Genomic DNA, 12,720 nt, shown 5'->3' with positions numbered 1-12,720 from the left:
GCCCCCACATGCCAGTGCCGCTGTGACTCTGTGGGCACTGCGCTGTGTTCACTTCTCTGGGCAGGTGCTGTGTAGCCATTGAGCCTCTGCAGATGGTATCATAGCACTGCCCCCTGACCTGCCCACCAGATAGGAAAGCTGCAGGGCCCACCCTGAGAGGGCTGAGGGTACCGCAGCACCCTCTGCCACTCCCTGTGCACTGTGCTCCCAGGCAGCCGCACTGGTTCCCACGGGCACAGAGGTGAGGCAGCCACACCGAGTCCCCTTAAGCCCTTGGAGGCAGAGGCACAGCCGGCCACTCACTTGCCTCCCTCTCCCCTCCCCTGGCAGATCAACCAGAATGTGGAAGTCCAGCGCAGCCGCCTGCGGGACGACATCAAGGAGTACAAGTTCCGGGAGGCCCGCCTGCTGCAGGACTACTCGGAGCTGGAGGAGGAGAACATCAGCCTGCAGAAGCAGGTGTCCCTGCTCCGGCAGAACCAGGCAAGTCCCGGGCAGCAAGAGGCGACACCTTGTGCCAGCCCTGCTGTTGAATAGGCAAAGGGTGCAGCCAGCAAGGCCCAGACCCTCCAATTCCACAAAAAGCATCTGGCTGCAGCACTTACTGACCGTTGGCCGGGCTGAGATGTTGTCCCCAGAAATGGAAAGCAATCGGAGGTGTTCAAGAGTTACCCCCATCTCCACCCGAGACTGGATCTGCAGGTGCTGTCCCATCCTGGGTGCTGACCATGAGGCCTGAGCATTGCCATGCCTCTGCCTGTGACAGGGACGAGCAGTCTTCCCTCTGCCTGTGGCAGGGATAAGTGGGGTCCCCTCTGTCTGTGATGCGACAAGGCAGTTCTGGGCTCTAGGGCCACTCAAGGACCAGCATGCTCTCCCCTGACAGCTACAGCCTTGCAGGATGGGAAGTGGGACACCTTTTCTCCGCAGCAAGTGCAGACTTTGCCCCAAATTGCTATGGGCTCCATCCTTGCTGCCTTCAGAAATCCTGACCCACCAGATCCTTCAGAGCAGAAGAGTCTTGCCATCAGCAAACCTGCCATTTCAGTCCTGGATAAGGAAGCGTGAGTGTGTGCAGAGTGTGTAAAAGCAAGCAGGAAACTGGTTCTGCTCCCCAAACATCAGAACGGCATACACAGCCCCAGTCCCACTATAGTAGCTTGCAGCCGTTACTTGTCATGGGTGCCATTTGGTCTTAGTATTATCGTTGGCAGAACCTGGCCTACCTCCCTATCCTGAGGGAGGGGAAACCAAGGCTCAGAGGTATAGCCCTCAGCGTTGGCATTCGGTGGAGCCGGCCCCTGCCTGCTGGGATCCCCACCCTCCTGCCTCCTGTGGTACCTACACACCTACCTCCTGGGAGCACATGTCAGTTTTAGTACTGGGTGCCCCTTCATATCTAAGACTGACAGAAAATCACTCAGCACTTCATTTTATGTTTTTTTTGTTTGTTTGGTTGGTTTTTTTTTTTTTTTTTTTTTAAGATTTATTTATTTGAAAGGAGAATTACAGAGAGGCAGAGGCAGAAATGGGTGGGTGGGGTCTTCCATCTGCTGGTTCATTTTGCAAATGACCACAATGGCTGGATCTGGGCCTGTCTGAAGCCAGGAGCCAGGAGCTTCTTCCGGGTCTCCCACATGGGTGCAAGGGCCAAAGGGCTTGAGCCATCTTCTGCTTTCCCAGGCCACAGGAGAGATGGATCGGAAGTAGAGCGGCCAGGTCATGAACCGCTATCTGTATGGGATGCTGGCTCTGCAGGTGGTGGCTTTACCCACTCTGCCATAGCACTGGCCCCCATTTTATGGTTTTTTACCTTCTCTTGGCCAAAGAATACAGAATGGTAAGAAATATATATAAAAATTGCCCTCAGCCCCTATGTAGAGTACTAGATTCTGCCTGCTCTTCCTTGTCCGCCAGCAGATGTGACCTCACATGACAGCCTCTGTGTGTCTCACCACCCTCAGGCTCTTCCAGGCCTGGGTGTCACGTGTGCACTTGGGGGAATTTCAGTTCCTTCATTTTGAATTAGGATTAGAAGCAACAGCCATGGCACACATCCAAATACTTGTGTACATCTTATGAGCTTTAAGATAGTTAATGAACTACTTGTATTAATCTTACAGAGCTTTAAATGAGTATGCACTTGGAATATTTCTTAAGTAGCTTGATGGACATTGGGTAGCATAGATATCTGTGGATCTCAGCTGGCTGTTTTGCAGTCTTGTGTGCAGTGTCCGCACTGTGGGCTGAGCATGTCTGTGCCCTTGTATCTCATGCTTGGACCCCTCAGCATCCACGTTTCCCAGGGGATATGTGGGGGGGGGGGGTGTGACCTTGGCCTGGACTGCTGCAACCCCTTTGCATTTAGTTGGGGAAGTTGGGTGCTTTGGCATGACCGTGCCCCTTGTTTTTCCATGCCTTGATGGGACATGTGGCCTCTTCCCAGGTGGAGTTTGAGGGCCTCAAACACGAGATCAAGCGGCTGGAGGAGGAGGCTGAGTACCTCAACAGCCAGCTGGAGGATGCCATCCGGCTCAAGGAGATCTCGGAACGGCAGCTGGAGGAGGCCCTGGAGACGCTGAAGACAGAGCGCGAGCAGAAGAGCAGCCTGCGCAAGGAGCTATCGCAGTACATGAGCATCAACGACTCCTTCTACACCAGCCACCTGCACGTCTCCCTGGATGGCCTCAAGTTCAGTGACGACGCCACAGCTGAGCCCAACAATGATGCCGAGGCCCTGGTCAATGGCTTCGAGCATGGCTTGGCTAAGCCGCCACCAGACAACAAAACATCGACACCTAGGAAGGACGGCCTGGCACCGCCCTCCCCCAGCCTTGTCTCTGACCTGCTTAGTGAGCTGCACATCTCTGAGATCCAGAAACTGAAGCAGCAGCTGGTGCAGGTGAGCCAAGTGCCTGTGCCCCTGTGCCCTCCGTCCCCCTTTTCTCACCTCCTGGCATAGCTGCACTCATGCAACCCCACCCTGCAGGGCTTCCCTGGCTGCTGGTGCTCACTTACTCTTTTTCCTTATGCTGATTTCCAACCCTGCATCCTGGACATGAATGAAACTCCAGAGCAGAATCCCAGGTTCCTGATTACTGGGTCTAGGTTAGTGCAGTGGTGTCCACATTGCTCCCAGGTCACCCACATCGTGACAGGGTGAAGTGATGGGACGCTAGCCCCACGTGTGACTCCCACACCCTGACCAGGAGTCAGAATAACTGGCAGGTTTGGGGATGGCTTTGTCTCCTGGGAGACGGATCTCTGTTGATCCAGCAAATGATGGCATGCCCTTTGAGGTACAGCAAAGGAGGCAATGGAACCCCCGTTCTAAAGAGCCAAGAGCAGGGTAGGGGGTCCGCATGGTGTAGTGGGTAAAGCCTTCACCTGCAATGCCAGCGTCCCATATGAGCACTGGTTCATGTCACAGCTGCTTCACTTCTGATCCAGCTCCCTACTGATGGTCTGGGAAACCAGTGGAAGGTGTACTTACTTGGGCCCCTGCCACCCATGTGGGAGACCTAGAAGAAGCTTCTGTCCCCTGGCTTCAGCATAGCCCAGCCCTGGCTATTACAGCCATTTGGGATGTAAACCAGCAGATGGAAGATCTCTCTGTGTGTCTCTCTCCCTCTCTGTGTATATGCCTTTCAATAAATAAATAAATCTTTTTTAAAAAGCGGGTCCCTGCCACCCCGCCCACCGACCCGGCCCTCCATAGTGGGGATGTAGGCAGCCCTTGCAGGTGGCCCCTGTTGCTGGTGATGGGCAGTGCCCTGGGGAAGCAGCGTGAATTCCATCTGCCCCAAGGCTTGCCTTGGCAGATAGAATGTTGCTGAGCTGCCCAAGGCTTCCATTCCTGCTGACAAGCTCCCTGCTGCCTGTGCCGTTGCAGATGGAGAGAGAGAAGGGGGGCCTGCTGGTGACGCTGCAGGACACACAGAAGCAACTGGAGCAGGCGCGGGGGGCCCTCTCAGAGCAGCGGGAGAAGGTGAGCCATCTCACAGAGAACCTGAGCGCCCTGCGGCGCCTGCAGGCTGGCAAGGAACGCCAGACAGCCCTGGACAACGAGAAGGACCGCGACAGCCACGAAGACGGCGACTACTATGAGGTGGACATTGATGGCCCTGAGGTCTTGGCCTGCAAGTACCACGTGGCTGTGGCTGAGGCCGGCGAGCTCCGAGAACAGCTCAGGGCGCTGCGTGACACTCATGAAGCCCGCGAGGCCCAGCACGCCGAGGAGAAGGGCCGCTATGAGGCCGAGGGCCAGGCACTCACCGAGAAGGTCGCCCTGCTGGAGAAGGCCAGCCGCCAGGACCGTGAGCTGCTGGTCCGGCTGGAGAAGGAGCTGAAGAAAGTGAGCGACGTGGCCGGGGAGACTCAGGGCAGCCTGAGCGTGGCCCAGGATGAGTTGGTGACCTTCAGCGAGGAGCTGGCCAGCCTCTATCACCACGTGTGCATGTGCAACAATGAGACGCCCACCCGCGTCGCCCTGGACTACTATCGTGAGGGCCAGGCCGGGGCCGGCCGCACCAGCCCTGGGGGCCGCACCAGCCCTGAGGGCCGTGGTCGCCGCTCACCCATCCTCCTGTCCAAGGGGCTGCTGGCCACAGAGGCCTGCCGAGCTGATGGTGGGACTGGGGACAGCAGCCCCTCCCCCAGCTCTTCGCTGCCCTCACCCCTGAGCGACCCGCGCCGGGAGCCCATGAACATCTACAACCTGATCGCCATCATCCGCGACCAGATCAAGCACCTGCAGGCAGCTGTAGACCGCACGACGGAGCTGTCCCGTCAGCGCATCGCCTCACAGGAGCTGGGCCCTGCGGTGGACAAGGACAAGGAGGCGCTCATGGAGGAGATCCTCAAGCTGAAGTCGCTGCTCAGCACCAAGCGCGAGCAGATCACCACACTGCGCACCGTGCTCAAGGCCAACAAGCAGGTGAGGCCTGGGCACCATCCTGCGCTGGGGGTCCCCAGGCCTCGGGTGATGCGAGGGCAGAGCCTAGGGGCAGGTGGACTTTAGGGCCACTCTGACAAGGGCATCTTGGCCAGTAAGAACTGTGCTCACCTGTGACCACTTGGTAGCGATCAGTTCCGGGTGCTGGATTGGAGAACGAGGGAGGTGGGGCTTTCTGGGGGGGGTCCCAGGGCGGGTTGAGGAGTACTCTGGAACACTGAGGCCTGCTGACTGCACAGCACAGCTGTTGGAGTTTGTTCCTAGGGCTGCATTGGAGAGACAGCGTCTCCCAGAGAGTGTGGTGCTGGCACCATCTCATACCCAGGGCCCCTACCTGAGCCCAGAGCATGTGTCGGCCAGTGTCATACCCTTTACCCACCTGCCCTGCACCTGTGTGTCCCCCAGACAGCTGAGGTAGCCCTCGCCAATCTGAAGAGCAAGTATGAGAACGAGAAGGCCATGGTAACCGAGACCATGATGAAGCTGCGCAACGAGCTCAAGGCCCTCAAGGAGGACGCGGCCACCTTCTCCTCCCTGCGAGCCATGTTCGCCACCAGGTAACCGTGCTGTCTGAAGCCCCCCCACCCCCACCTTCTCTGAGGCCTGCGGGTCAGTGCCTGTGTCCAGCACCACTGCGAGTGACACGTGTTTGAGAAGTGTGGCCCCAGCCCACCCCTGGCATACACAGTGGAGCTGGAGTTGGTGATGAGGGAGGGTGAGAAGGTGCCCGAGTGCGGAGTGTCCTCGGTAGGCGCCGTGTGTGGCCAGTAGCAGCAGAGGGTGTGGGGTTCTTCCTCCGTTCCTGCTGCTGCCCACCTGGCCCCAGGAACCTGGTTCTGTGGGGCTATTTTCATTTTAGTGTTAACAAGCCCTAGCAAGCCCAGTTGGTCCTGTTTTGCAAGGAGACCAAGGGGAGCAGGCCCCAGAGAGGGTGGGGAAGTGCTTGGCCTTCCTGGGGTCCTAACAGCCAACAGTTGCCAGGCTGACTTCAGGTGCCAGAGCAGCCCTGAACTCACCTGGCTAGGGCTGCAGGTTCAGCAGTTGCCCTCCTAGCTGGAGTGGGGTCCCACCTTTGCACAGCTCCATGCTTCTGCATCCCCATGGCCCTTGGCGTTCAGCTCCTCTTCCCTGAAGGGACTCTTAGTGAGGGTCTCTTGGGTGAGCCAGGGGCTGCCCTGCATGTGCACACCCGCCACAGGCTGAGGAAGGTCAAACCCAACACTGAGAAGCAAGGCCCTGCCTTTCACTCTCTAAGGTGGGTGGCGCCACCTGCTGGCCGTTATGGGGACTGCCAGGACAGGCAGAAGAAAGGAGTGCCAGGGTTTTTCTAGGAGCGTTGCTTTTCCTGGGGATAGCAAAGTGCTTGAGGATTCCCCAGGTCCCCCGCATCTAGAAGATAAACCATAGCTTTGTAAACTTGTTGTATTTAAAGTCCTGACTTTTCAGATGGAGCCAAGATTCAGACCCTGGAGGCTGTGTCCCCAAGGGGATGCTGATTGGCCCCTGTCTGGTGGGTCCCCCGTGTCTCAGTGTCTCTGCCAGACCCTGGCCAGCCCCTCAGTGGGTTGGTGGACAGGTGGGCAGAAGCCCAGGGACAGTGTGAAGTGGGTGTCTCACTCTTCCCCGCTCTCACTGGGGTGGAGCAGATGAGTCACAGGTAGGCAGAGGCCCAGACACCGGGACAGACTGCCTGTGGCATCCACACACACCTTTGCTTTGCTCCGGTTGTCATCAGCACAGATTGAGCACTGGCAACGTGCCTGCAGCAGGCACAAGCCCAGGCCTGCTTTGAGTTTATGCCCACACCTGGAAGCCCGTGGTGTCTCAGCACGCAGACCCTGAAGTAGGGGCCACTCCCCCAGACAAAGCTGCGTCCCTGGGGGGCACAGCCTCTAGGAACCACTTCCTACCCAGTGAGCTCAGCAACCCCCAGCAAACAAGTCAGCTTACTTCACAGGGCTGCGCGGGGCCGGTCAGAGGCTCTGTCTGAGCAGTGCCTTGCTGAGTGAAGCCACAGCGAGGCTCCCCAGCGCTGGGGCCGCGAGCCGTCCCGGCTGCCCTCCCTGCCTCACCGCGCTCTGCTCCCCGCAGGTGTGACGAGTACATCACACAGCTGGATGAGATGCAGCGGCAGCTGGCGGCCGCCGAGGATGAGAAGAAGACGCTCAACTCGCTGCTGCGCATGGCCATCCAGCAGAAGCTGGCGCTCACCCAGCGGCTGGAGCTGCTCGAGCTGGACCACGAGCAGGCCCGGCGGGGCCGCGCCAAGGCCGCCCCCAAGGCCAAGCCGGCCGCCCCGAGTGTAAGTCACGCCTGCGCCTGCGCCAGCGACAGGGCCGAGGGCGCTGCGCTCGCCAGCCAGGTGTTCTGCAGCGAGAAGCAGAGCATTTACTGTGATTAGGCCGCAGGCTCCACACTGCAGCTAACTCGGTCCTGCTTCACTCACCTAACCCAGCACGGCGGGGCGGCGGGGCGCGGCTGATCCTAACGTGACTAACGCACAGGGGCCAGGACTTGGGCTGAGCGGCGTGGGGCGCCGGGACTCTCGTGAGCTTCATGTCGCCTCTCGTTTCTTACAGCCCTCAGGAGCTCCCTAGGGGCAGAGGTGGGGTAAAGGAGCACATGCCCTTGGGGAAGACAGACACGCAGAAGTGTCTTCCGGGGCCCTGGGTGCTGGGAGAGCCCGAGGGAAGGGGTCCTGGCCCCACCCCTGGGCTCCCGTGGAGGGGCAGGGTCTGAATGGAAACCTGCATGCTCCTCGCATGTCTCATGTCAGAAAGCAGTTGTAGGAGGGTCTGGCCTGCTGAAGGGCCCCAGACCATAGTCCGTACCGGGCATGGCTTTACGGAAAGAACGGTGTAGATTGTGCAGCATCTCACTGCACATCAGTCAGTGTAAAGGCACAGGATGGCTTTCCCCAAAACCCAGAGAACAGGCCTGAGCTGCCCTCTGCAGACGGCCCCACAGCGCAGACACAGCCAGCGAGAGCAGGAGGGCAGAGCTCCGCAGCCTCGGCTCCTCATTTGAGATCTGCACGCTCATCCACCAGTCTATCAGGTGACAAATCGGCAGCGCCTGAGGCCCAGGGCTTCCTTTCTTAGTGAGGAACTTTCCAAGTGCCTGGCCGGACCATCCTTCCTGCAAAGTCCATCCTGTTGTTTTGGGGAACTATGGCTGCCTGCCTGCCCTTGGACCTTCCTCCCCGGGGGCTTCAGACCTGAAGGCGCAGGGCTTTGAAACCCAGCCGGAAGTCTGAGCTGCCTGCAGGCTCACCTGACCGGAGAGGCACGCGTGGTGGCAGCAGAGCCCAGCAGTGCTGGGGGAGCTCTGCATGGGCCCAGGCCAGGGTGTGGGACTCACAGGTAGGAGGCACGTGGTTCTGCGTTGAGTGCCATGTAGGGGTGGCCACACGAGAACAAGGGAAGTCGGCTGGGCCCCCCCCAAGTTGAAGCAGAGCTCTTCTCCCTGTTTCCCTCTCGGTCCCGCTGGGGCCGGCCGGACCACAGGCTACCAGCCACTCTCACCCGTCTGCGTGGACAGGATTTGTGTTACTTGATGCGAGGCCATGTTGCCCTGCCCACTCTTCCCGTGGGTACCAAGTGTGTGTCAGGCCCTCCAGACTCCAGACACTTCCTTGGCATGCAACACAGGCCACACGTGTCCCTTGCACGTCTGTCCTGGGATGCTGCCCGCATGCCCACCCCTCTTCTGCTGTGCCCTCTCCTGCTGAGCCCGTTCGCAGCTTCTCTCTGAACTTTTAAGGGGCTCTCAGAGCCACTGGCCCCTAACCCGCACGCAGGCCACTCTGCCCACTAACGTGCTCGCCCGCCCCCAGCACGGTGAGAGCTGTAGTTGTCAGACCAGCGGGAGGGGCGATGACCGTTTCTAACGCTGTCTTGTTTTCTCCCGTTTTCAGCTGTAGAGTAGCTGCTGGGCGGACTCGGCCGCCGGCCCTGTCACAGCGCAGCCCCCTCCCCTCCCGTGCCCACACGGAGGAAGGAAGGGCAACCTAAAAGTCCAGTTATAAAACGTTTTTGGATATGCCACTGCAGTTCTTTTCAAAATAGCATTCCCCAAGTTTGTAATGGGAGGAAAAAAGCTTTAATGTTGAGTGCCGCGAGCTGCTGCTTGGACAGGCCTCTCTATGGCCGAAGAAACCGCTTCCAGGGCCACGCCGGGCTCGCTTGGGCCCGCCGGAACACCCACCACGGGATCTCCTTATCACAAAGTTTCCTTTTTTATCCGATCAACCTGTGCACTTTTGATATTTTGATATTATATTTGCTTCCTAATTCCTCGCGTGGAGACGGTCTCAGATGCTGTGGTCTGTGCTCGTGTCCTGTAGCTGTAGCTGTGTCTCACTCCGACGTGCGGATCTGACGTCGGTGCGAGACAGCCGTGTGCTGCGTCACACGCGGCTCTAGACTGGAGGGAGGCCTTGACCCAGCAAGGGACGCTGCCGAGAGTTCCCTGCTGTGGTCCAGTAGCCTGGTAGATACGGCATTATGGTTCATGTTTGAAATTGCAGATTTTAAATGCCATCTTCATTAAGAAATCCAGGGTATTCCGATTCTGGGGTTTTTCATATTGTATTATTATTATTCTTAGGAATAGTTCAATGTAACAAGAAGAAAACTTGACCTTTGCTCTGGTTAAAACAATAGGCACTTGAAAAAAGATAAATTATTGAATGAGTAGTATTACCTACAGATTCCAGAGCTTTCTGGGTTTTAGGACATTGTAAAGCATGACTGATTAACAGAATTTTATACAACTGTACCAGTGAAATTCCAAATTGGAATTGTTTTGTTATTCTGGTTGTTGTGCCAAATTGTGGTACACTTAGAAAATTCTACAGTCGTCGATTTTTAGGGTGTTCTATTTCAACACCTTTTTGTTAGTACTCATTGCCAGTAGTGCCTTCATCAGTGAAGGGAGGTGTCCCAGCGCAGGTAGCTGTGAGGAGCAGGGAAGAGCTAGTTGGGAGCGCTGAAGGCCAGTGTGGACCAACAGGTGGGAGCAGGTGCTCACCTCCCCCTGGACCTGGGCATCTTCATGGAGGGAAAGAAACAGTAATTGTGCAAAATTCTGTTAGTCAGTGATTCTTTACTTACAAATTCAGGGGCTTAGAAGATGAAAGCAAACACAAGATCTTGAGTGTGATTTGGGAACCACACGGACTTCCTGGGACAAGCTGAGCAAGCTGCTGACCACCAACATTTGTGAAGCGCTGAGGGCATAGGGCCGCACCCATGGGCACTGGGGGGACAGGTAGCCGCGGTGTGCTTTGCAAATGTGAAAAGGAGACGTTGTATCTTCTCTTGCTTGGTGTAACTAATCACTGTTAATTTCAGGAAACAGAATCGCTGAAGCTCTGCAGCAGACCAGGGCAGCTCCTGTTGTTTGCTGGGGAGATTGTTGGGTGTGGGCGGATTGGTACTCAGGGAGGAAGAAAACTGCTCCCTCAAAAAAAAAAAAAAAAAGATAAATTATAATCATGCAAATGACACGAATAACAGGATTCTGTTTCCTGGAATAGCATCCTTATTCCTAGTTGTTGGGACTCCTGTTTTTTACCTTCTGTTACAGTGTTGATTCATAAGAAATACTGTTACAGATGAGGTTATCTCCGATAACTTCCCTATGGGGTGTTTCATCTGTACCATCTGTATGGGGTATTTATTTGCAATGATGTCTGAGTACTGTATTTTTTCTGTGCATTACTTTAGTGTCAGATGTTGTCTTTATTTTAAAGTCATATGCATGTTCTCCTGCCAGGGAACCTTTACACAGACCTAAACAGATAACAAGCAATTGCCTTCCATTTCTGAGAAAATGAGTCTGAGAATGGAAAACTAAGGGAAAGGAAAGGAGAAATCCTTCAAGTCTATGAAGACACCAACAGGTGGCGTGAGTTGTTGACAAGCCAGTGCACATAGGAAAAGGGCCTGGGTAAAGAGTCACATTGGCAGGACCAATAAATAAAGAATAATAAAAAGATAAAAGCTCACGGCGTGTTCTGTGACTGCTCGGCCCCTGTGCAGGTGACCACTCGAGCTGCGTAGTGAGTCCAGTGCCTCTAGGAGCTCCGAAGCCAGGGCACCCTGGTGCGGGGGAGGCTGGGAGCAGCCTGGGTCCCTCTTGGGGGGAGGGGAGAAGCGTGGCGGCGGTGCACCCTGGGGGCCCATGTGGCATCAGGTGTGAATGCTGGGCTGTGAGGTAGTCAGAGCATGTTGCATTTTGTAGATTGAGGCCCGGGGTCAGCCTTCGCTACCTGAACTCTTGCTCTCCGAGCCCAGGAATGAGTAGGTTTAGGCAACAAGGGTTACCTGTTTGCCACACAAAACTCTGTTTTTCTGTAGGATTAAGTACAGAGACACACGGGCACATTTGATTGCTGGCAGTACAGGCAAAGGGGGCAGAAAGGGCCAGTGCCCCTCTGAAGGACCTCCTTCCCCCAGCTTCTGTGTCCCCATGGAGGCCCCTCCTGCTGCCAGACCTGCCCCCCTTGGTAGCGGCCGCCATGACTTGTTTTCTGTTGTACTGTTCTTTCTGGCAGAATAGAAGGCTCGGCCCAGTTAGGTAAAGGTGGAGAAGCCAGCCCTGGACTGATCTGGAGGGAGACCCCAGAGAGGGAGGGAGACCCCAAAATGCGGGGAGGCCCCAAAGAGGGAGGCAGGCATGAGCAGCAGAGCCTGTGGGGCTGCCCCCTGTGTCACAGCCCTCTGTGGTCTGGCTCACTTCTGTGTGTGATCCATCCTGTCCCCGCCCCTGCTGTGTTCTGGGTCCTTCACCTTAGGGGTAGAGTGACAGTCTTCCCAGTGGTTGGGCACGGGAGTCTGTGAGATGGAGATGGGCTGCACTGAGAGGCCGTTTGGGCTGGGAGGGAAGGTGTCTCCATTCTGCCACCCCACCCCCACCCCCGTCTTCCTGCAGCGGTTTCACCCCAATGCCCTGGCAGGTTACTATGGCTGGACCATTGGTTGTTACCACCGTCCAGTAGCCGCTGATCCTGGTCGACTTAGCTGGTCTCAGAGCCTGTTTCCTTGTTGGCAAGTTGGTGATAGTAACTCCTCTCAGGTGATTGTAAAGCTCCATCAAATCCTTGGTACCCAGCACGCAGCAGGTGCTCAGTGCATGATTGTTGCTAATATGACTCTGTGTCTTTGTCACCTCCCAGCCTCAGAAGCCAGGCCACAGAGCTTCCGGAAGCATACTTCACCTCGGCTTTTTATCCAAGTGTTATTTGCATTCAGGAAAGTAGACATCATCACGTACAGGCGAGATTTGCACACAGTAGACACAGCCATGTTGCAGCCCTGAGGCTTCCCGAGTGAGCAGGATGTCTGTATGCCAGCCCTCTGGCCAGCAGGGCTCCCAGGAGGACAGACTTGGCCTCGTGCACGCTCACCTTTCAGCCCCGTCTACAGGGTGGAGCCAGAAACAGCTGTTACTATTTATTGGGATTTCCTAGCTCTTGTCAATGACCTGGTTCAGCCAAGAGCCTGCCTTCTCGAGCCTCGTCTCTGGTAAAATGGTCTCACCACATGGAGCTGCGCCTGGGAAGTGGGAAGAGGCAATGCCTGTGTCTCCCCCGCAGATAAGGGCCCCTGTGTCCATGCAGTGGCCTGTGATGGCCTCCCGGGAAGAGAACGCTAGCGATCTGTATACATTATATAGGAATATATATTATATAGGAATATGTGTGTTTACCACCAGAATATGAAGAAAAGTTACTACAACTAAAGGGAGAAATACAGTTCAAT

The 12,720-nt window shown here is 56.4% G+C and overlaps 1 protein-coding gene across 2 annotated transcripts in view; it reads left to right on the top strand.

Annotated features, from left to right (window-relative positions):
* Nucleotides 1–10,443, top strand: part of BICD2 (BICD cargo adaptor 2) — a 52,694-nt gene extending 42,251 nt beyond the window's left edge. The window contains exons 3-8 of one of the 2 annotated variants that reach the window (XM_062208502.1): nucleotides 331–483; nucleotides 2,447–2,902; nucleotides 3,893–4,936; nucleotides 5,360–5,511; nucleotides 7,046–7,256; nucleotides 8,871–10,443. In XM_062208502.1, coding sequence (XP_062064486.1) covers nucleotides 331–483; nucleotides 2,447–2,902; nucleotides 3,893–4,936; nucleotides 5,360–5,511; nucleotides 7,046–7,256; nucleotides 8,871–8,876 — 2,022 coding nt within the window. In that variant the 3' untranslated portion in view covers nucleotides 8,877–10,443. Of the gene's footprint in view, nucleotides 1–330; nucleotides 484–2,446; nucleotides 2,903–3,892; nucleotides 4,937–5,359; nucleotides 5,512–7,045 lie in introns of both variants that reach the window. The other variant, XM_062208500.1, reaches the window with a different exon arrangement.
* Nucleotides 10,444–12,720: the final 2,277 nt, after the last annotated feature.

This window comes from Lepus europaeus, chromosome 12, assembly GCF_033115175.1.
Source record: "Lepus europaeus isolate LE1 chromosome 12, mLepTim1.pri, whole genome shotgun sequence".
NCBI classification, from domain to species: Eukaryota; Metazoa; Chordata; class Mammalia; order Lagomorpha; family Leporidae; genus Lepus; species Lepus europaeus.
The sequence above is the reverse complement of the archived record's forward strand: the minus strand, read 5'-3'. Positions and strand labels throughout refer to the sequence as shown.